This window comes from Drosophila nasuta, chromosome 2R (assembly GCF_023558535.2).
Source record: "Drosophila nasuta strain 15112-1781.00 chromosome 2R, ASM2355853v1, whole genome shotgun sequence".
Lineage (NCBI taxonomy): Eukaryota > Metazoa > Arthropoda > Insecta > Diptera > Drosophilidae > Drosophila > Drosophila nasuta.
Window position 1 is genome coordinate 7,036,951 of NC_083456.1, and position 25,119 is coordinate 7,062,069.

At 36.4% G+C, this 25,119-nt stretch overlaps 2 protein-coding genes across 6 annotated transcripts in view; one reads left to right on the top strand and one right to left on the bottom strand.

Annotated features, from left to right (window-relative positions):
• Positions 1–32: 32 nt before the first annotated feature.
• LOC132783945 (maternal effect protein oskar) lies at positions 33–2,461 on the bottom strand. The gene is made up of 5 exons (XM_060789275.1): positions 1,984–2,461; positions 1,260–1,659; positions 877–1,196; positions 431–812; positions 33–366 (listed from the first exon to the last, which is right to left on the bottom strand). Exons 1-5 carry the CDS (start codon positions 2,444–2,446, stop codon positions 261–263), a joined length of 1,671 nt encoding a protein of 556 aa, XP_060645258.1. The 5' UTR covers positions 2,447–2,461; the 3' UTR covers positions 33–260.
• A 4,091-nt stretch (positions 2,462–6,552) lies between these two features.
• The window catches only part of LOC132786230 (tight junction protein ZO-1), a 111,520-nt gene continuing 92,953 nt past the window's right edge, over positions 6,553–25,119 (top strand). Inside the window, exon 1 of one of the 5 annotated variants that reach the window (XM_060792708.1) lies at positions 6,553–7,405. In XM_060792708.1, coding sequence (XP_060648691.1) covers positions 6,844–7,405 — 562 coding nt within the window. In that variant the 5' untranslated portion in view covers positions 6,553–6,843. The remainder of the gene's footprint in view (positions 7,406–25,119) is intronic. The other 4 variants (XM_060792701.1, XM_060792699.1, XM_060792707.1 and 1 more) reach the window with 4 other exon arrangements.

A 25,119-nucleotide genomic window follows, 5' to 3' on the forward strand; every position in this document is an offset into this window, starting at 1 on the left:
GTTGAATCACATAGAACATATAAGAAAGACAATCACAATAAATATACATTTATATATAGTACAGGGGACAAACACATAACGATACGAACATAAAACACATTAAAATTAAACGTTTAACTTATGAATTTCGCTTTTTTCTAAAAAGACAGCATGCCATTCTCCGTGAATAATTGTAAAAATTTTGTACAAGCTCGATGCCTGGTGCCAGACCGACTATTTCAATTCCAACTCCAACTCAAACTTCCTGCGTAGCTCCTCTCTCAGTGATATTCCATATTTTGTTCGATCATCTGCAACACACGCTGCCGTCCGATTTTGTTCCAGAATACATATGGCTCTGGTGAGCCCGTCACACTACGTGGCCCGCTTTAAAACACAAACGGAGAATATATATAATTAATCGGTAGATATGGAAGGAGCTTTTGCTTACTTCTGGAAGCAATCGAAGCGTACAACGCCATTCTCATTAATCAGACATGAGTGTATATCAATAACGGTAAGATGACGTCCCTCGCTGCGTATAAACTTGTTAAAACGCAACACCTTCTCGCATGTCTGCTTGTCGTGGCAATAGTTGGCCAGCGGTGCTAGCGTGGTCAGCACAGGCACAAATCTGCGATTGTGCATCTCCTTGATTAGCTGACGGAAATCATGCTCGATTTGCACCAGCGGCTTGCCGCGCATTATGTCAACGGAACCGATGTTAACAATGATTTGTGTCATCTCATGCAGTTCCACGTGCTGCAGCCGCTGTCGAGCGGCATTTATGGTTTGTCCCGAGATGCACAGACCAGACTGTAGCACCTTCTCATCTATGGTCGAAGCGAAACGAGACGAGGTGAGATGTGAACTTCTATTGCACTCGAATCTACTTACACTTCTTGAAGCGACATTTTAGCTCCATGCGCGCCAAGTACAAGAAGAAATCATCGCCCAGCAATGGAAAATCTAAGAGATATGCATCATAGTCCGAGTTGATGGTGAACATGGAGTCATGTTGCGATGGACATGACAATGTTGTTGGCGTGGGCGTAAATTCATGACGTCGCTTATGTGTATATTCTCCAATCTGATGGTGTTGTAGCTGTTCAGGCGGTTGTGGTGCTATTTGTAACTGTGCAGGATCCGAACGTATGCAGGGAAATTGATTGTTGTTGTTCTGAGCTGCTAACTGTGTTAGCTGATACTGATTGTTGCTGCAATTGGAAAATTAATTCGTTATACAATATAAGATTAATATATAAATTAGGTTGCCTTACAGATGCTTCCAGTTGTCCTGATAGACACAAAATGGCGTCATTGCAGCCGTGGCCAGTTGCTGCTCTGGCGCTATTTTGACAGCTGGCGGCTTCTCACAGATATTGAGATTATAATTGCATTTCTCATTTTGCGGACTGCGTCGTCTATATTGGGAACGCCACAAACGTGGCGGTTCCTGCATGGCTGAGATGTGATTGTTGTTTTTACTGTTGCCATTTTCACGCTGTCGCTGATTCACCACCATGTCGTGCAGGTGACGTGTGTCCTCCGTGGGCTTGATATTAAAGACTCGCTTGCCGGACACGCAGCACTCAGCTGTGACGTACGGTATGGTGAGCAGAAAGTCGGTGATGTTATCGCGTAGCGGAAATGTATTGCCCGTCATATTTCGATATTCATCTGTGTGAATGGTCGAAATATTAATAGTTTAACGAAGTAATTAATATAAAAAAAATAGTACGTTATCGATATATACATTTTTAAGATAAGCAACCACGCGCCAAATCGACTCACCTAATCATGATCGAAAACTAATCGATAAGACTAATCGACTTAAACTACCGCAATGTATTATCTACTAATTGAACTTTGGTTTAATAAAAGGTGGAAAAACATGCATGCATGCAAAAAGGAATTCATTCTTTTAACTTAAAAATATTTCTTCAATTTTACCAGCAAGGTTTCTCTGTTTCTATTTGATTGATTCCTCGTTTTTGCACTTACTTTTGATGCTCGATATCGTGACTCCATTCTGGGCATTGGCCATTAATATGGCGCGTATTTCAGCATCGATATCGGGATACTCATCGCGCACCCCAATATACGAATCATCCAAAATGGTCATGTTGCTGCAGCTGGTGGAATTTTTCGAGTTAAATTTCGATATCAATGTCGACGAAAAGAGCGTGGCCACAAATTGTAGCTGCTGCTCCTGGACCACGACTTCCTCTTGACTGATAAGCTTTACTAGCTCCCGTTGCTGAAGCTGTGCGGCTTTTTTGTTGTAAATCTTTTTAAATTTCTGCCAGTTAATACTTTTCGCTCGCAACGTGGAGCAGTCTTGTTTGAAAAGCTGCAGCTGCTTGTGCCACTGATGGAAACACGTGGTCAGCTTTTTTCGGATAGCCGTCAGGCGATCGGGGTAAGTGCTCGGCACGCTGTTAAATTCACTTCTGAATGTCGCCATCGTTTTGACGAAAATGAGAGTTCGCTTATTTCATTTTCTTTCTCTTCCAATGTCTCCAATGCCATTCATCTATGTATTGGAAGCTTTGGAGACCTTTCCCCATTGCCAATGCCTCCTTCATTCATCTTAGTGAGCGCATAAATGTGTATGTGTGTGTGTGTGTGTGTACTGTAATAGTTTGATAGACATTGATCAATGCCGTTATGACGAATGCAATAGCAAACAAAAAATAAAATAATGCTCATTAGCTTAGAACATTTTAACAGCAAAGGGTGTTTAGTAATGAATAAATAATTTTTACCATATCAACTCTTAAATACAAGTTATGCACTTAATATTATAACAAAATGAAATGCAATTGCACAAGGCATTTCGTCACAAAAACAAAATTCTATCTTTCGGCATAGGCATTTCTATAAGGAGTTTTCGATAAGCGAAGAGATAAAAATTTAATTGCTGCACTACGTTGTTTTCGGCATTTTCTCTATTCAAAAAAGAAAGTAAACAAATTCTTCACATTGCAATTGAATTTTAGTTTAGGTTCAAACGCTTAATGCACGATAAGACGTATAATTAAATGCAATTACCACCTGGCGGAGTCATTTACAGCTGTGGATTACATTTAATGGCCAAGATCAAATGATTTTCGTTTTGGCTAATAAGTAATTACGACATAAGTTAACTCAAGCAGCTCCATCGAGAATTACCACGTGCAAAGGCAATCTTGAAATTGACTACCGAATAAAAAGATGCTTCAACTCCCCAGTTGATTACCGAACAATTTCACCTGCCAAATGGAAGCAGACTCACTTGAGGGTTAGGCCGGCGCACATTGATGAATGGGATAACATGAAACACCCTCTCGATAATCACGAACGAATCAGGAAAAAGGAAATACAACAGACAGACGTTGTGAGCTGAGCTTTAAGCTCCTTTCGGCCAAATCTCTTAATTGCAGAGGAAACACAGAACGTAATGCGCAAGATGAAACACGTTCACCCATGTTTATTTGTTCATTTCTGCCCTTCAGTAGCAGACTTATATTTGCAATTGTAATCCTGAGTTTCCCAATAACTTGATGAAGGGAACTGCTGTTTCATGACTTATCAACGTTTCACCCTAACATCCAAAAGCTTATTTTCCACTCGAGAAGGTTTTTGCTGTAATATATTATATGTATTTGAATATCATTTTTGGCATAAATAATTTAAAATCAAGAAAATAAACTAAATATCGCGAAAATAAATTGTAAATGTTAGTTTATGGTATTGAAAGTATTTTATTTTAATTTATTTATTAAACATCAAATTTAAGAAAATATCTGATACATTTTTTAATATTTAAGTGAATACTTTTATTTTGGCATAATTATATTGTAGTTATGTAATTATATTGTAATTATGTAATTATATTGTAATTAATTAATAAAATTCTAGAAAAGAAAATTAATAATAAAAAATTAGATCAGATATAATTTAATATTGATTTAAAATTTCTAATTTTTGTTAAACATATTTGGCAAAATTAAGTGAGGAATTACTACATAAAATTAATATTATGCAGGTCATTATATTATACTTTTGTTCATAAACGTATATACATAAAAATAAATTTACTATTGTGGAGGAAAAAAAATAATAAATAAAAATCACATAAATCTAACATATGTCAATTACGTAATTTTTGCATATCAAAGATCTTATACCAATTTTGCAATGATCTCTCGCCTACTGTCTTCATTATCATTGAAATTCTGCTCCGATTGAAGAATCGTGTCTGCTGATTTGTTTCGACTGACAGATTTGCGGGTGTGCGTGGAGACTTGACAATTCTCGGTCTCCGTTCTCCGCCCAGAATTGTGGGGCCGTCTCACATACCTCGCATAAATTATGAAGCTATCCAACTAGTTGCTTGACAAGCTATGTGCCAAGAGGGCGGTATATTAACAGCATTTTTCAATGCATTACATTTCACAACATAAACTGGCTGGCATTGCTCGAGCAATTACTCTAATCAATTTATGTATAATCGAAATTTGTTGTGGGTGTCCACCTGCTAATTTGTTGATAGCTTCAAATCACAGCTATGAAACATGCTTGGAATGCTGCTGTATGAAATCCTAGATTTCCTTTCAACTTTTGTCGGCAACAGGTAAACACAATTTTCTCGTGTTTTCCATAAAGAAAGAAAACATAAGATAGAGCACGCCTTAGACGTGCTCAATTCTAAACGTTATTAGTTTATTGAAATTGAACGTGACAATCTGGTCGATTTTACAAACAAATGTGTGAATTTTACGTTACATTACATTATGTTATATATTTATTCCTTATCTATACGTTATCGTAAGGTAATTGAAATGTGTGACATTACTTAACTGAAAGAAAAACTGATATTTACAAACAAAATTCTTAGAATCTAATATTATATAATTTTTCAAAATTATGTTATTCTTTGCATCTATAAATCAATAATAATATTTTTAAATCACTTAGGTTGTCGTATTTAAATAAGATAAAAATATTATGTTCTGCAGTTTTTAGTTTAGTTAATTGATAACGTATAGATAAAGAATAAATATATAAAATAATGTAATGTAACGTAAAATTCACACATTTGTTTGCATTCTTACATATATTTCTCTAAAACTAATATTTTTCAAATGACTTTTAATAATTATTGAAAATAATCTCTTCCAATATTTTGTTTTCATCCTACTTTTTTTTAATAATATGTTACATAAAGTAGTATCAGTTGTTTTAAAAATTAGTTTTGAATTAACTGTTAAACCAATTTTAATATTTAAAACCCTTGAAAAATTTCATAAGCTTAAGGCGTTAAAGTATCTTGAGTATTTTTTAATTATTTTCCAAAGGATTAATTTCATCTGGAAACAACTTCTTCGTGTCTCTCTGTTCGATCACTTTTTTTCCTTAATTATTCTTATCCGTTTACGCTCATTCTTAGCAACTGGTCCAACATCTGTTACAATTCTGTATGGAGAGCTAATCAGGCCAGAAACGAACTGAAATACGTGTAATTAGAGCCCTTTTGTGGTCCCATGCTTGTGAGTAAGTTTGTGTTTGTGAGTTGGAAATGGCAAATCACTTGAGATAAATCGTTAAACACGAATCGATGTTTTGTATGTGAGTAAGTATATGTGTGCGTATGTGGGGTCTGTAATTAACTGAATGCTTACGATTGTTATTTTGCTAGAGTGGCAAATTAGCTAGGTACAGATTTTATTATCCGAACTACAATTGAAATACTTAAAGTTAACCGATGTTAATTAATAATATCATATAATACATACATACATGTGAAATCGTCTTTAATAATAATACTTTATTCATTTTAAATTGTGCACTACGTTCAATTCCCTTTATTCCCCCAACACAAAATCTCTCATTTTACATACGATATTGCGATACGATATTCGAGCAAGCAAAGGCAATTTCTTTGTATACGCAAAGACAGCGCAGTGAGAGAAGCGAACCAAATGCAATTACATTTTGTTTGACTTTGTTATTTTACACTCGCTCGTAAACACACAGCCTCACACACACACAACACCAACTCGTACGTGCACACTTTGCAAAGGCACACAATAACAACGCCACTGTTATCGCTTGCAATTGCAGCTGCACGGTCAATGCAAGAGAAACAACGCACAGTGGGTCGATCACGCAAAGCTGGCAAGCTCACAGGAACAATTATTAGATTGTTGTTATTTAATAGTAAAGGCAATCCTAGATTACCTTAATATAAATTATTATTATTTTTTGTAATGATCTGCATAGGAAAACCATTTTTATTGATTTAAATTATCAAGTTAACATTTAGTTGGTAAGATATTAGAGTTCACGTAATACCAAAATAATTTTAAGCCTTGTATTTATTGCAGGGTTGTATTAAAATACATTAGACGTCAATGGTAAACAATTTGTTGTTAGCTCTGGGAAGAATTTCGTGAAGAACGCTGCAAAATTATCCACTGTGCGTTGCGCTCTCCGAACTGTGCGGGCGGTTTGTCTGCTCTCTCTTGCTCTCTCAGGTCAAGACTGTGTATGAGACACTGCGTCGCTGTTTTAAGCCGAGCCGGTTTTTCAGTTGTTTTCTGACTGTGTTGAACGAACGTTGTGCGAGCGGAGCAACGAATAAAAACGGCGTCAACGCCGCAATAAATGGCGCGCGTTTGTGTTTTTTTACGTATCGACTAACAATAGTTCTATTAACAAATAATAATGATAATAATTCGAATATGCACATGCTATTTTAAATAACAACGACAACAACAACAAATGTGAGTGTATGTGTGAGAGTGCAGTTAATAAAAGTGCATTGTAAACAACAGCAAATAAGAATCAAAACGTAAAAGAAAACGTCAAAACGTCAAAATGACGCGCGAAGAAGAGGAAGAAGTGCGCTTGTTGCTCTCGCGTCACCAGGAGCGCATAATGCTAGATCTGGGCAGCACTGATCTACTCGCGGTGCTCGTCAAAAACTCTGTGCTCAGCCAATCCGAGGAGGATCTATTGCTGAAGCCAACAACAACATTGGGTGCTGTTGCTGCTGCCGAACCGGACAGTGCGCCCTCTAGCGTGGGTGCGCTGACAAAACGAAAGCTGAGCGCTGTCGCCAGCAGCAGCAGTGGCAGTGGCAGCGGGGGCAGTGCCAGTGTCAGCGGTGTAGGCGTGGGCGGTGATTATAGCTCAAGTTTAGCGGGCTCCTCGCGAAGTGCCAGTGTCAACGGTGATCATGCGCAGAGCGACAATCGGTCGCTAACGCCCTCTGTTGGGGGCAATCTGAACGATGCCGACATATTGCGTTTGCAATGCGCCAATCTTATAGATATAATTGCGAAGAGCGGCTTTGAGAAATTCAAACAGTTTTGCTATGCTATCGAGTGCGAGTGTCCACAGCTCATTGAGGATTTAATAAACGATCGTCTAAAAAGTGGTAAGTAACTGAAAAAAAATTGCTATCAAAACCTAAATCGAGTGACAAAAAACCTGTTCTGGCAGTTGGCAGTTTAAGAATCGCGATATCGCCTCTAAATTATGCGCGTAATTGTGCTCGATCGGTTCTTAAATTTCTCGCCGTTTGCTAATTGGAATTTTGCATAGAGCACATATAGAGTGTTCAGTTACAGACAGACGTCGTGGGCGTGACCGTTTACAGAGGCGCGACTGTAATAATGGCCATTATCTGTGATTATAAGCTTTAGCTTTAGACAATCTTTATGATGTGAGACAGGTGACATTTGTCACTGTTTTATGGAGTTTTGTAAGAGTGTCGCATAACTGTATGAAAATGGCAACAATGCGTTAATTTGCTGAACTGATTTGAATAAAGTCTTGGAAGGAAGTAATTAGTTAAATCTTTTCTATTTTTATTGTTTCTATTAAATTTGCATAAAATAAAATATACAATTTTTGTTTGGTTATCTATGATAAAAATGTGTTTATGCATATTTATTAGTAGCTAAAACTTGTGACGTCATGTGCAGAAAGCGAAAAAGAGAGCTCAACCTTATTTGCATAACATGTATAAAGATAAAATGACCCAAAGGAAGAGTTTTTGAGTATAATCGATTCTTATTATAATACATAATTGATGCTTTGAAAGTCTCTTATCTTGTATCTGTTTTAAATTGTTTTTCCACTGTTGATTAAGATGCTATTGATCTAGTTAAATGTTTCCATCTTAATTGCATTTTATTGTATACAATTTACTTATGAAAAGAGTATTGGAAAGGCGAATAAATATATCATTACATTTTTTTTACTACAAATATAAGCGTGCTGGGACGTGGGAGTTGTTGTGGACCCTGGTAGTAATTGAGTATTAATGATATTTATATGCCCCATAACTTTTACTTCAAGTACTTTTTACGATCCGACTAACGGTATTTGTAGCTGAGTAGTTAAGCCGGTAGCTGAGTACCTGACGTAACTAGAGGTTTGAGAGAGTAGTTTGTACGCTGTAAAAGTTCTCGAGAATTGTTATCAGTCAATGTTTGCGTTGAAAATCAAATGAAAAACAATTTGTGTTTGGCCCAGCCTTCGGATGTTTCCCTTTTAGTTGTTGTGATAAGCAGAGTCAACTTGTTTTTGTAAGAAATGATAACAATTTTAGGGTTCCCACAACAGATTTGTGTGTACTGTAATAACAAGGGACGCTAAGTTAGAGTGATAGCTAATGACTTTTCCCTTTTCTTTTTATAAAAAATAACTATCAGCAATTCAGTGAACACTTTAAGATAATCGCATTTTTTGAGGTTGACGTTTCAATACATAAGCAATACATATAATATATAATATTTATGAATATTTTATCATTTGACTTGTGAATAAATGGAAATGAATTTTACAAGATTTCATTATTATGAAAAAATGTTTGGAAAAGATTTCACAATAGATTATAACTTAGAACTTTTTAATAGTAATTTACGTCTAGGTCATAAATATTCATATGACTTGCGAATCTTATCTGATTTCCCCATCTTGTTCTTCATCAAATCCCCCATGATTATAAGTGTTCATCAAAAATTCGCACAGCTGTTGAAAGAACATCCACGCGCTGATTCATTGATTCATTGACCCACAACTTATAGTTCATGCCAGCAACCAAGCAACCAAACAATGCCAGACAGACCGTAGTACATGTTCGCTTCATGTAAATCTCTCTAGCTCTCCAGACTTGTAAATTACCCCAACGTTGACAGGGAACAGGCAGAAGGTAGAAGAGAAGAATTGAACAACACAACAGAACCAAAATAAGAACAGAATCGAATTGAGAGCGAATTGCGCAGCTAGAAAAATAATAAAAACATTCTCGTTGCCAGTCAAGCAAAATACAAACTATTGTTGTTATTCTTCTAGTTGTTGTTGTTTTCATTTTAGAGTTGTTGTTGCTTTTGTAGTTGAGCATATGTATTTTCCTAATGAAAAAGCTGTTGGCTCGAACAGAAAACAAAATAATCATACTACATACGTACTATAGATACGAATCCAAAAAAAGAATTAAACTAAACAAGAGCAAAAAATTACAAAGAGTCGGCTGGGGCATTATGATCGACTTTATGATACCCTGGAGTAAAATAAATGAAATTTTCGCGTCATTCATTACAAATATGCTGTATTATAAAAGAGAATATATTTTTAGTATAACATGTTTTTTAAATTCAAAATATGCTTTAAATTTAAATCACAAAAATATTTAGAATTTTTTTCGAAGTATGATTTTTATTTATTAAACTAATCATAAGTGGCGATTAGTTACAAATATAAATGAAATAATAGGATAAATCCAGCAAAATATTGACACGAATATTTTTTGCTATTTAACTAAGTTTAGAAAAACATTTGTACTAAAACTACTATAAAGCAGCAATATAAAGTGATCCTTTTACCTAGGACCGCAAAAGTTAAACATGGAAATTCCCTTTTTATCCAATTTGGGGCTACTGAGTATTCAAAGTGGCAACAACAAGAAAACGGCCCATGGCCAATGTATTGTACATAAGGCACTCGATCACGTTTTACGATTCTGGCCACGATTACAAGAAACGCGTTACGCGTGGTCCAATGTCCATGGGGCCAACATGCATGTGCCTATGTGTGTGTGTGTGTGTGTGTGTGAGTCTGTCTATGTGTGTGTAACTCCGTTTGTACAACTGCCACAGGGTTTCTTTTTATTTTGTTGTTTACTGTTCTTCTCTTACATTTTGTTGTTGTATTTCATCTATACTATACACGTCTGACTGCTGGCCTTCATCATTATGATCAGCAGCTCAGCATCATAATCATAATGTCCAAGGGGTTGACGTTTTGCTTTTACTGCCTTCCTCTCTTTCTTTCGCTATGTTTTGTGTTCTGACTCGCTCACTCCGTCTATCTCAGGCTTATATGTAAAGAGTTTTGTTTGCTAATTTCTTGTACGTGCTGTTCTTGTTTGCTATTGCGCCGACGCTCTCTTCTTTTTCTTTTCACGTTCTTCTTCATTATCATCATCACTGCGCTCAGGTAGACGACTGTAGATGATGCACAGCCAGTCCCAATTCAGTCGCCAGTTCCCTGTCCCCTGTTCGAAAATTACAATTATTTACAGCGCGTAATGTTTGTGGCTGCGCAGTTTTCGTCTCTCTCTTGCTTCCTAGCTCTGACTGTGCTCAATCTGCGGCGCTCCCTTTTGGCACTGTCTTTTGCCTTTGATAATTTATGCAGCATAATCTGCTCGATGACGTTTATCGTTTGCCATTCCCCTTGCTCGTTTTGCCATTCGCCCCCCACTTGCCAAACGACCGCCCGCTTAACGTTCCCTTTTGGTTTTGTGTGCCGCTCTTATCGCTCTTGTTCTTGGCTTCTTCTTTGTGGTGTGTCTGCTGCTGGAAGAGACGTTTCCTTTTATGTTTATTTGTTGATGTCTTTGATTTCGCTTTTTTCTTCATTTCTTTTTATTTTTTATGCGCACTCGTATTTATTCTACCTCAACACAACGTCATCATGATGTTCACGTTCACCTTTGCTTTTGTTTCTGCTGCGCATGCGCATCCTGTTTTTGTTGTTGCTGTTGCTGCTGCCGTCGCAGTCGCAGTCACCGTCACAGTTGCTGCCGTCCGAGTCCTACTTACTTCTTGTTTTCGCTCCAAGTCACTGTCTCATTCTCTCTCTCTCTCTTTCTGGCTTAAGTAGGTTTTCATGACGCGTTCTCGTTGCATGATTACTGTGGGGTTTTTTGATTTTCCATCGATGTAGCTTCGTTCCAGTTACGAACTCAGGATGTGTCTGGCGCCATTAAAAGATTGGCTTTATGTTCACTGACCAGTCCAACTAGTAGGTCGACAGATCTCTTTTTCTCTCTCTTTATTATCTTCACCATTTTGCAACATAGTGAATTGTGTTGTCTCGTAAAAAAAACTTAAGAACCGGGTTGGGTTTTCTTTTTTTATGAAACTACTTCGATATGGCATTTTTATAGTTCTTATCCATTTGGAAAAGAATTGTACTAGATTGTGTTATGTTTTGAGATTAAATCCACACCATAGAGACCACCAAAATAGCTACAGCTTGCCTCTGTGTGGCAAGTAGATCAGTTATATAATTAATTGACATTCTCCCTGATTACAACTTAACTTCATTAGGAAGTCGCAACCAAAAGCATTATTAATTTCGGTCGAAGTCAAAGGCGCAGGCAAAGCCTATTTTTGCCTATACACATTTTCTGGGTACAAAATTGTCGGCAGTAACTTCCAATTTCTGGCGATCTCTTAAGCCGCTTACCCACACAACTGTCACGCTATCGGCGTGGCCCCAGCTCCCTTCAGGTAACTTGTTTGCGTCTCTTTTACCGATTCGTCGTTTCTACGCTCTTTCTTTACAATATGCAGCACACACACTCACAATCCGCCCGGAAAGGTGTGACTCATGCTAAGTAACGTTTCGGCTCTTCGCTTGTATGGTTAAAGCCGTTCTCCAACACTGACTCAACGTTCACTTGCATCCAGACTGGCGTCTGTGCCATGCAACTGTTTTGTGGCTGTGTTTCTTTTTTGTTTTGTATACCCTGTAAGCATTAAAAATGGGCAACAAAAGGGAATTTGAATTTTGATGACAATGCTTAAACAACAATTTTTTATTTAATACGTATAATATAAATATAAATAAAATGAAGGTTTCAAAATCGAATTACTAAGCAAAATAATAATACAAAAAATAAAAATAAACAAATATTCTTCTCAATAAATGGAAAAATAAAGAATTATGAATATGGAAAACCATACTTTTCAGTTTTAAGATAAAACAAATATTTTTATCAGTAAATGAATGAAATAATAAAGAATTATAAATAAGAAAAACCATACTTTTTAATTTTAACTAAGGGGCTTACAAAATAAATACGAATTTGTAACGCTTTGCAAATTATAATAAGGTTCTTCTAATAGTATATTAATATAAAATTTCATTTGTAATGAGTTTTAAAAGCACGGTAGAATGTCACATTAAAATATATATTAATGCATACTTAAGATTTTACTGAGTATCTTGCTGTTTATCATCTGGCTATTGCATGATTCTTACTTGTTAAATTGGTTGTTTCTGTCTGCTGGTGCAGCTGATAAACTTGGCGCAGTCGTTAGCCTTTTGCCAGTTGGCTGAAGTTGAAGTTGCAGAGCCGTCAGATTCAGATTTCCAGCCGCTTTTAACTGTTTCGGTTTCCAACGAATAACAGCAGCAACATCAACAACAACAAAAACAACAACAACAATAGCATCTACATCAACAATAACAAATCCGTTGTGTTTACTGCATTTTGACCTGTGGAGAACAAACGAAGTTGAATGCAGAAAAACTAAGAAACTCATCTGGAGATTCTCTCTCTCTTAGCATGGCGTGTAAAAGCATCATTCTGACGTCTTGAAATTGTATCTTAACTTTTGTTCTCATTCTCTGTATTTCATTACATGATCTTTCTGTTATTTTTACAAGTCATTAGCTTTAATTTACACACACACACACACACATACTCATGGCTAGTTTCATTCATAGTTTGGATGCCGGCGTTCTGCCTCATAAAGTGCAGCTGACTGAACTTAAAGATACAAATATTGCAGTACAGCTTTGCTTTGGTTTCAGTTTCGGTTTCGGTTTTGCTTTCCTGATCGATCGTTGTTGATCACTCGTTACGGCTGCCCAGCTCCACTCCACTCCACAACACTCCCCAACCCTTTTATTTTGGGCATAATTATAATTCATTTATCGTTTGCCGGTCGATGCCTCTCCAGTTTTGTTAACTTCGACTCAAGTTGGCTGCGTTTGGCGATCTTGATGTCTCTCTTTCTTGTTGTAAATGATGATTGATTAGTTTGATCGAATGAACTGACCCTCAGTGTATCACCAAATTGTAAATTGATCAAATGTTTGATTTAACGCTTCGTTGAGCATCAAGTTTGTGGAAAATCAGAAAATCGGCTAATGAACATTTTTAGGCTCTCATTTTTAAATTAGAAATGGTCTTTCGATATATATAATAATATATTAAAAATATAATGTATAAGCTACAGTTCATTAATTTCAAAGATTAGATTTCATTATCAAAATATATAATGTTTTCAATGGTACTCGCACTTTAATCATTTAAATTTGATTTGCTCACTAATTAAATATTCTTTTTGGTCTTTCCACTTCAATAAATTATTAATTGATTTGTTTTCATAGCATTTCATAGTAATGCAGACACAAATTTTGCTACGCCAAATTCATAAATTTTAATGTCTGGGCGTTTAATTGACTTGACCTTCGTCTAATGATTTATTCAGATTCCAGTTAATGATACGTATCTGGCTTACAGTAGTCAAATTCAAATGTCTGTTGTGACTGGTTGACATTGTACATTTTCCCTCTCTCGACTCGGCGATTTTGTTGATTTTCGCCACACTTTTCGCCAGTTTAGTTTGATGTTGACCCTCTTTACTGTCATTATCCTCTTGTGTTTGGGGTTTCAAAGGCCAACAATGATTGCATTTTGGTATTGTTTTTTTTTGGTTGTAATTGAAAAAAGAAAGTTTGCAAACGAAAAATTAGACTTTTTTCATCTTAAGTTGAAATTACGAAAAGCGAGTAACATTATGCTCATTGTCTGGGTCCAAGATGGTCTTTTATTGCGTGTTTTACTTGGTCAAATGTTGCTCCATTTACCGCAGACGTCAACGTAAGAAAATCGCCTAATAATGATCCTCAAGCACAGGGGAAAGTGCATGTAGTAATTTGAAAATAATTGGAGTGACTTAAGACTGAAAGTGGACCAACTTTGTTTTTTTTCTCTGAAGCTATTCTAAATGACTTCAGGGAGGTCCGAAAGTTGTTTTTGTTTAGATGTGTAAAATTGAGAGAAAGAAGTGGATGAAAATCTATACATAATATTATAATCTTAAAATTCTTTCACTATTGTTTTTAAAACTTGATCGTGTTTGTTCTTGTTGCTATAAATAAAATACAAAGAAATTTATCAGCCTTAAGGCGAATCTTTGTTACGTAAATATGCGGTTTTATTTTATGATAACTGTGTGCAAACTGGTTCGATAGCATCATATAACATCACATTTAGATTTCTTATTAGAGTAGTAATCTAAAGTGAATTTGGAATTCGATATTGGCACTCAAACTTAATAAACAGCAATAGTAAATAAAAATATCGACTACTTTTTGATATAAAACTAATTAAGAAAAGTAAACAAAATGCTTTTATTAAACAAAACAAAAAACTTTATGCTGATGGGGAAAACAATTAAGTTCATGTTCAATTCAAATGGACCGCACAAGAAAGTAAAACGATCTCGTTATCTAGAATTTATTTACTTTTAATGAAATCAAAACACAAACAGAACATGGCTTCTGTCGTTTGCTGTGATTCCCGGGATGTTGTGTTGTTAGGTTAGTTAGAAAAACAAAGGGCGCCAGCGGGTTTAACTTTTGTAGGGAGAAAAGTGAGCCATTGGCCAGCTGGTTGTGCGTGAATGTGTGTGGTCAATGTTATTCTGCATTTTTTTTCCTGATCTGACTTGGATTGACATGACAGCTGCCGCCTCGAGCGACTCTTGTCATATGAGAAATGTTGTATTAGAATTTGTAGAAGGAAGCGCACATGTCACTCTCCATGATGCAAAGTCTGATGATGAATGCTTAGACATGAATCTTCGAGAGAACTCGTAGTTTTTTAGCTGAGCTCTGTGAAAATCGCAAATGAAGAATTTCTTAAAAATTGGCAAAGCTTTGTTTATTTACCCTACAAAATAACACAAACAATCTCAACTATGCACTCACAATGTTGTCGTTAAATTCACAAAAAAAAAAACAAAGATTTTATAATCTTCCATAGCATCTTCTTTTTCATTTCACGACCTGCTAATAATACCCTCTTTGTGTAAGGATATAAAATATAATTAAATTTGAGGCGCAGCGCTGAACATGCGCAAACCCAGCCATAAATCAGACATGATTATCAATCAATATGAAGTGAAAATAAGTTGAAACGACTTGAAAACTCGAGTTTGCAAACTACTTAATTTTGCTGCTGCTGCTAATCGAAATCGAACGATCTAAAGAACATTTATCTTATTCCCGAGAAGGCGTCTCAACAACTTGGGCTATAAATTTCTATAATATGCAGCGATTTAAAATTTATAGAAAAATTCAAATGATGGCAATGAATACTCCTCATACTCATCTTTATATGTATGAATTTATGGATGTAATCGGGGTGGGGCTAGGTAGAGGGCGCCAGTGTGCAAGCAGCTTCCGGCAAATCGTTGGCTCCTGGTATGTTCTGGTTTGTCTCTGGTCTTTTTGCTCTGCTCTGGTCATACTTGTACACATGTGTATGTATGTGTGTGTACGACGTGCGCTGTTTATCTCAATCATCGACAGCAATTCCAGCATGTCCATGGCAATCAGGGGACCACTGGACATTGGACGAAGGGGAAAGAGGGACCTCCTTGTGTCTCGCACTCTCTCTTTCTATCCGCCTGTTCTGGTTTATGCTTTTAATGAAATTTCTTAATTGAAGCTGCCGTTCAGTTTGCCGCTCGGTAAAAATAACAGCAGACATGCTTTTTGTGTTGTTGTTGTTGTTGCTGTTCGCTGTTCTTCTTGATTTGATCTATATTAATCAAGATCAGGCTGGCGTCTTCTACATATGTATATATACTATACGTTGAGCATTGTAGAAAGCGAATGTTTTAGCTCCAGACGAACATTTTTTTTTTGCACATTTGACGATGATTAAATTACTCAGATTTTAATGTTATTTTTAAACACAGTATTGTGGATTTTTGAGCACTGCGATTTATTTCGGACATGAACTCAGCTTATGCAAATTTATGGCCAGTTGATTGTTGGCTATTTAAATAGATAAATAAAAATTTGCAGCATGAGTGCCAACAGCTGCTTAGAAATTCATTTTTCAAGCTGCTCGCAAATATGCATATTCACATCTCGTTAATAGGAGTATTAGTTTTAGCGTTTGATTTATGCCTTCTAATGTATGCATTGTCAGCGTGCTTCAAAGTTCAAGTTGTAGTATTCTATCGAGAAGGTTTATCACTAACTATCTTGGTACGGAAGTTTTATGTCTTTATTATGCTTTAAGCTATTGAGCGTAAATACTTGATTATCTTACGATTGAATACGATTGAGTTTATCTTTATATTGATAGATGATTATTTCGCTTTATTTATGGAGGAGTTAGAATGAGTAAGATAATCGAAAATTAAAGCAAATTGGTGTCTGATACAAAAATACCGGATATTTGCTTTTAACTATTTATTATTTTTATAAAGTTTTTGTTTGTGAGTAGAGAAATTTAAACTTTTTATACTTTGTCTATGCTATTGATTAATCAAATTGAAATGCAAACTGTATATGCTTCATTCTTAAATGAATGCAAATGCCAAATTTCACTGCTCTAACTTTAATATTCTCTAAGATATCGACACTTGTATGAGCGGACAGACAGACAGTCAGACGGAAGCATTGATTGATCAAATTGAAATGCAAACTAAATATACTTGAATCCTAAATAATGCCAAAATTTAACCGCTCTAACTTTAATATTCTCTAAGATATCGACACTTGTATGAGCGGACAGACAGATAGTCAGACGGAAGCATTGATTGATCAAATTGAAAAGCAAACTAAATATACTTCAATCCTAATTAATCCAGATGCCAAAATTTAATTGCTCTTATTTTAGTATTATCTAAGATGTCGACACTCGTATGAGCGGACAGACAGGCATACAGACAGGCATTGATAAAAAAGATAGCATGAATGGGGTTAGATATGATGCCCAATGTCTATCGCAAACTCTTTCACAAAGTTATCATGCTCTTAAATACTCTGCGAGAGCGAGATTAACAATTGACTAAATTGTTTTGTGTTAACAAAGGAACAAGCCCATTTTAGTAACTTAATTAGTGAGCCAGCTACCTTCGGATTGTCAGCCTGTCTGTCCGTCTGTCTGTCTGTCTGCCTACGTACACGAGCTCAACGCATCGTTGCGTCAAATGCGATTGCCCAATGACTACACGCATGTTATGTTAGCTGTCTCTCATTGCGCACCTGTGCCACAATCATCGTAGTCACAACCACAGAGGTCAATCCGCAATCCGCACACACAAGCACGCTGATTGGATGCCATTAGACGATGCGGCTTTCACATTGTATATTGTAAATAGATTACAATAAATTGAGTTGAGTTGAGTTGAGTTGAGTTCAATTGAAATTGAATTGGAAATGGTAAACGTAAACGTAAACGCAATACAATGGCAAATTAGATCTCTTATTGTCGTTTAGCGCAGAGGAGTGTCATTCGCATCCACATTCACATTCACGTTGGCGTTGGCATCTGACGTTATAATACGTCGGTAAAGTAGACGAGGTCGTCAGTAGCGGTAGCAGCAGAGCAGCCCTTGTTGGGGTCTCTGTTGACTGAAATATGGCGTTGATATCCGCTTAGCTATTTGTAATCAACTGGCGTCATCGTCATCGTCATCATGTGTGATATTCAAAGCCTGCACGCATCCACGCCTTTGGCTCAGACTTTTAGAGGCGGGAGGTAAGGTCGGAAGGTTGTTTTTGCTTTGTCAATAACATATTTCGCTGCTTGCACGTGCCGGGGGAAACGGAAATGCAGAAACGCAAATACAGACGCCGGAAAACTTGTGCTCATCCGCTCAGACCGCATGCATTTTTGGGGCGGATGCCGCTGGCTGTGCAATTATTGATGCAATTTTATGCACACACACTCACCCCACACACACACACACACACGCAATAATAACACAGACAATGGGAAAGTGCGTTTGCTTTGAGGCTAACCCTCAACTTTTGGGTTCCTGTGGGAAAATGCAATTTCTCGTCGTTCACAGAATTATTTATTTATTGCGTGTCGCTTGACGTCTCGCAATTGATAATTTAATTTTGCACAATTATTATAAATTATTTCGTCTGCGCTCCTCTCTTCAGCATTGTTATACTTATTTGCCCAATTGGTCGTCTCTGAGCAGAACACTTTCAGAGCAGAGCAGAGCAGACTACAACACTCGACTGCAGTTCGTCTGCAGTCTGTCTATGGAGGCGAGAGAATTTATTGCCATTATCTGGGCAAATTTATGAACAGAAGTTACAAATGGCCATTGTTGACAATTGTTGAATTGTTGGACAAATATGCATTCACCTCGATTAATATGTTTATTTATGAATGTCATTGCCAATAATGTCGATTTGCAGAGTTCAAAGCTAAGTGCGAGAGATAAAAATCTATGGAAAACAGTGGTTAAAAATTGTATTGGAAAGTTTATTGGATTTATCGCAGTTTGATAATTAATAATTGGTTTTAAATTGTTTGTATTCATCAGTTAATAACATTAATCTGAGAAATAGATTATTTATTCTCATTTATTCATTTTTTTTAAGTTGAAAAAAATAATAATAATAATATACCAGCAATTATTACACACAAACGTGCCTTGACATATCCAATATTTATGTATAACCAAAGCACAATTAAATGTTTTTTGGCCCACGGCTCACAAAAAGAACCCACGCGTGGTTGTCATATTAGCGAGTTTCCACTGTAAATCATCTACTTCCGACCCAAAGTGACCTGCCTCATTTGTGAGTTGCATTTCACGCCTCCCACGTGCATATTAGTTTCAAAATGAAAATCAAAACGAAAATGAAAATGAAAACGAAGTTAATTTGGAGTCGATGTCTTGGCCATATTTGCTGCGTTAACTACTGGTCATAAGATTAAATGACCACATTGTGATTGGCAGCTGTAAAGAGGTTCATTAAGGCGCTAATAACAAGATATGCAACAACTCTACTCTATAAATGGGAAATGCGAGCATGTTGCGTGCTGTGCAGGAAACGCCTCCGCTTCACGCTCCCCTCGCCATGGCCCTGCTGCCCACTCGCTGCAGCTCCGTGTTAACAAGCTTAACATTTAAGTCATCAATTCGCTGTAAATATGCAAGCAATTAGAGGACAAGAAAAACAACTGTAACAAGAACAAGGAATGTTTTATTGAGAGTGCTCGACTTCAGATTACCCTGAGTAGCGAAGCTTTTCATATGTAACATAATTTATTAATTTATTTATCTGTAAAAATTGTTCTTGTTACTTGTTTAAAATTGTCAACACATTTTAAACGTGTTGTAGTGATATCAAGTAAATTTGAAATAGTGGTTTTTGCGATATCGATAACATCGATAAATTGATTAGATATTAAGTACATAGATTTGGCCACTGTGTCTGAATCGATAAATTTGGTCACACTGCCTAGAAAAAATGGCGGCCGGCAAAAGCCTCATTGGTATTTTTGAACATACATATACATTGCCAGAGATGCTCTTTTTAATACTGTAGAAATGATGGAGAAAACAAACATTATTTATTTATACAAGATGCTTCCCTTTGCCTGTTGCTTAGAGGGTATGACACGCTTGAACTGCAGTTGCTGACATTTGGCGTCTAGTTGCGGCCACATAACTAAGGCTCAGACAGAAAACTAATGAAATAAATTACCGACTAAGTGCAGCAGCGACGCGGGCTATATAAATTGTGTTTCTCTCAGCAAATGTAGCGTGAAATCACAGCGCAAGAGAAACAACAACAATAAATATACTATACACGCTAAAGTGTTGCATAAATTAATAAATTTTTATTTTTGTAAGGGAAGCTCTTGCTCCCCGCTAAATTTGCATATCAACGGGCGTGGAATTCAAAACAAAACAACAAAAGCAACAACAACAAATACGAATACGACAATGAAAAGTGCAGCTAAAGCAAGAAGGAAATTGCTATAAATTACATGCACCGCATTTTCATGGCTCAGTTGATTTCAAAAATACTCGCTGCACTATAAAATTGATGAGCAAAGGCCCTGGAAAGGTCTGTCAAGGGGCACATCAGAATAGGGAAAGAACACGTTGTGTAAGAATGATAAAAACTGTGAATGTGCAACACATCGAATTTTAAAGATGGATAGTTTAGTGCATTTTATATACTATTTAAGGCGAAAGAAATTAAACAACTATACGATATATTAAAATGGTTTTAATATATGTTAAAGATAAGGATTTTCTCTAAAATGTGCATAGCTCATTATGTTTGGACTTAATGTGAATTAAATAACATTGGATGATTTGAGTGCTTTTGAACAACTTTAGGAGTATGTGATTGTTGTATACTCCCTATTCGAGCTTTGTATGAATAGACTGTCATTGTTTAGCTATTAATAGTCTCACTTAACTAACCAGCTAAGTAAACTGAAATTTGTAGATACACACATTTTTTTAATGTCAAACAAGGTATCTTTTTGATGAATAGTTCGATTTACTCTCATCTCGAAATTTATAAATATTTTAATTGGTTTTAAATTTAATGATAAAGTGCATTCGTAAACAAATTACCTTCATAATTAGAAACTTATTGTGCGCACCTTTTAGTATATATTATATATATTTATTATTAATATGTTTTGCTTTTGATTTCCAACAATAGCCTCAAGAAAGTAATAAATGATAAATTGCACTCGCAATTAAATTATCTTCATAATTGAAAACTTATTGAGCGCTCTTTTTAGTAGATATTTAATTTAATTATTATTATTTACTTTTGATTTCCAACAATTCTGTATAGCCTCTAAAAGGGTATCTGCAAGTCGACTTTGTGTATTTATCCATCTATATTTAGCACATATGTATTATTAACTATCCATGCTGATTACGAGCATTTGGCTTTGAGCCGTTTCCTCGCCACTCTTTCCCGCTCCAATTCTATACCTGATACTTGTCACTCTTTTTGCATATCTTGATGAATGCTTTTAGCTTTTCCCCTCACCAGAACGAGCTCTGTCGCTCTCCACGCTTTGAAACGCAACTGCTGTGGCACATCATGCAAATTACAAATAACTCAGAAGAATGCCGCTCCGCCCTCGTGTCACTTCTGTCAAGAGGCAGCAGAAGCAGCAGCAGCAACAGATGTGCAGCTGATTGAGCGTCATCTTTGTTGCTGTCGGGACACGCCTCATCTCGGGCCTCATCAGCGAGATGAAAAGGGTTGGAGGAACTGTAGCCACCGAAGCAGCCGCAGCCGAAGCCGCTGCCGTGTCTTGGTTGTTATCGCCACATTGCAGACGGCAACAGGGCGGCTACTTGACTTCCACCTTCCGCTGTGTGGCACCTTCGTTTAACATAATTTGTGGCCGCCAGTCATGTTTTTACGACACCCGCTGTAAGTGGCAGCATAGCACTGTGTGCTTTGATTTTCAATACAAAATCGTTTGGTCAGCTCGACTCTTTCAAGCTGTCTTTAAGCTCTTTTACCTTTCGCTCATCAATGTCCTCCCTTGTCTGCGCCCAACTTGCAACATGCATCTCCACTCCTTTGTGCTATCTGCGAGTGTCCAATCAAACACATGTCAAATGTTTGTTGTTGCCCATTCCCTGTTCCCTGTTGCCTGTTGGCGGCGTTGTTGTTGTTGCTGATGCTGATATTGCCTGTCGCCGCTGTCGTTGTTGCACTCGCAATTGCTGCAGTTTGCTGTCGCTCTATCTGGGGTTCGCCTGCATAATCATGACTTCGATTCACTTTCGCTGCGTCATGTAAATGCACTCACCATCTAGTATCTGTATTTATGTGAGTGAGTCTCGCTTGTATTTAACAACGTCAGCTGCTCGTAGACCCAAACAGCCAAACAATCCAACAGCCAAGCAGCCAAACAGCCAGTGGCCATTTCCATGTCCACATATGGGCGCGCTTAGCTCGTGTGGGCGCCTCTCGCGAATAACACCAAAACATTGGCATGGGCGCAAGCCAACGCCAAAAAAAACTGACTGGCAAATACTTGTACAAAAGCAAAAGCAACAACAACAGCAACAGCAACAAAGCTAAGCCAAATCTGAATACATATCCAAATCTGTAACCATCGATTCTCTTCCACATCGACATCGTTTGGGTTGTCATCGTGGACATACACATGTAGTTTGGCACCCACACTTGTTTTGCATATTCGCCACATATTCGATATCGTTGTCTACGTCGAATTCGCGTCGAATGGCAACTGACAGAGCCAAAGCTAAGCGGCCATGCATTTGAGAGCTCCACTCGGCGTCATCGCCAGGTCAACGTCAATGTGCATTGCGTAGTAGTCTTTATTTAGGCACAGTGGTACAGGTGTTGCTGAAAATGAATATAATATTATACTACATGAAAACCTAAATGTAGTTCATAAATAAATTGCACAAAATAAAAACTAAAATTTCAAAATTTTGATTTAATCAATAAATAAAAAATGTAAATAATAAATAATAAATAAATTGAAAAATATATAATTCAAATTAAGAAACAGAATACATGATTTTAATGCGAGAAAACATAATGCTATAAATGATCATATATTTTATTCGTATTTATTCTAAATTAAATATACGAAATTCTTATTTCTTATAACAACTTCTTATAAAACTAATTTTACAAAAATATTAATAGCAACTTTTAAAAATTTTGTTCACAAAAATGAAACCAAATTTGAAATATATAAAAACATAATAAATTAATAGTTCAGCTAATATTTCAATTATTTGTATAAATTGGAAGTGACTATTATCTTGAATCATAAAATATATTAATTTGAGCAAAAATATTCACAATGTATATTTGTATGAATATTTATTCGTATATTTCATTCAATGTATTTTAAATTAATTAATAAAAAATATATAATAATCAAAATTATTTTTATTAATGCTAATAGTCGAATTATTTAACTAAATTGCCAGACTTTTAGCTTATACTTTAAATTACATATAATTTGATACAAATATCTAATGTATCGATTAATTCGCATGCTCTATTGAATGTAATCGTAATTATTCAACCCTAAAAAACTGATGAATAAATAACATTTTAGTTAAAATTGAATAATTCAAAAGGCAATCAAGCTACCAACATTCAATTCAATTAAGTGTTATTTAAATTGTGCAAATTGTACATAATTGAATAATTGAGTTAAACACAAATTTAAAAAAAAATCAGCAAGCATAACGAGCATTCGGACCACGGTGCAGACAGCCGGCGGCAGTAAACTTATTAAATCTCAATATTTTTTCGGCTTGAAGTTAACTGACGGAAATTCAGTTATTGAAAGTTGACTAAAAATGATAGATGACTTTTAAAACTCAATTTGTAACATGTGAAAATTCAGAAATGCCAGTCAAATGCATTTTGTTTGAGAGGAGAATGAAACACGAAACAGCAGAAAATAGACGCTTTAAGATACATTCTCGTCTATGGCTGACAGGCAACAAATTAAGTGCTATCACAATGGAAACTGGCAGCTTTCAGGTTGCAACTACACTCGTTTAACAAATGGCCTGAGAGTAAAAGAAGAAAACAAACCGGAAACGGAAATGTGCTCACGCCCGCACCTTTTGCGGCCACAAACACAACATTTTGTTTAGTTTGCAATTGTGTTTTGCCGGGTTGCCCGAACTGCCGTATTCATGTTCGTCCTGTTGTTGGTCCTTGCACGCGGTTAAAGTCGAAGCTTCCGCGCACGTGAGAGATAAAAATCCGGTTCATGTGGCCAGGACCACAAAAGGCGACGTGGAAATGAATTAACATTTTGCATGTTGGCAAAAAACTAAAGCAAAAAAAAAAAAGATACTAAGTGCGGGCAGGATAAGCGCACATCCAGGCAACATCCTGTTGTGCAACGTTTGCTACTTTTCGGCCAAAATAGTATTTTAGTCTCTTGCTCTTTCTCATTCCTTTGTGGCATCGGAAGAAGCAGCAGAAGCCACATAAAACATTCGCAGGCTCCACTCCACTTTAGTCCAGTTAAGTCGACTCAGCTTCACTCCAGTTCACTCCATTCCACTCCACTCCGCCCGCCTCGTTTGCATTCATCTGGGTGGGTTAACGCCTTTTTGGCTTTAATGGTGCAACTTTAGTGCTTAAGTGGTATAAATTGCAGTGGACTGCAGTTAGTTTTGCGCAGATGCATATCGTTTTTTGGTAGTACAGTTGGCGTAGTTGGAGTCGGCACAAAGTGCCTTGTGGTTCGTGTGCTACTGAGAAGTCAGTTTTGTGCGCTTTCCCCAACTCTCTTCTCTCCACTCTGCACTTCATCCATAATTTATTACGAACCACACGACATACACGCCTAAGTATCTATGTATGCGAGCAGTTTACTTCTCTAACAATGCATTTTGGCTACGTGCAAAGTCTGACACTCAAAGTAACCAATATTTAAATATGTATCTTACGCCCAGCATCGACTTTGGCTTCAGCTTTAGCTTCAGCTGCAGCTTAGCGAAGGCTTTTAATAATATTAGCATTAAGTCGATAAGCGACTTGTTAAGCATGTATAACAGACAATTTTTGTTTTTATTACGGGAACTTGTTCGTTGACTTCTTTATTTCTGTATAATACACAAAATGAATCAGATCAAAATAGACAATCTATTTCATTTATGTGTTTAATGATTGAACTTTAATTGTGTGTACACTTATTTTCAATCATTTAAATGGTAGAATATTATGATCATTAATTAAACTTTACAAGAGTTTTTAATTACAATAAATTATTTTTACTTAAACGAATAA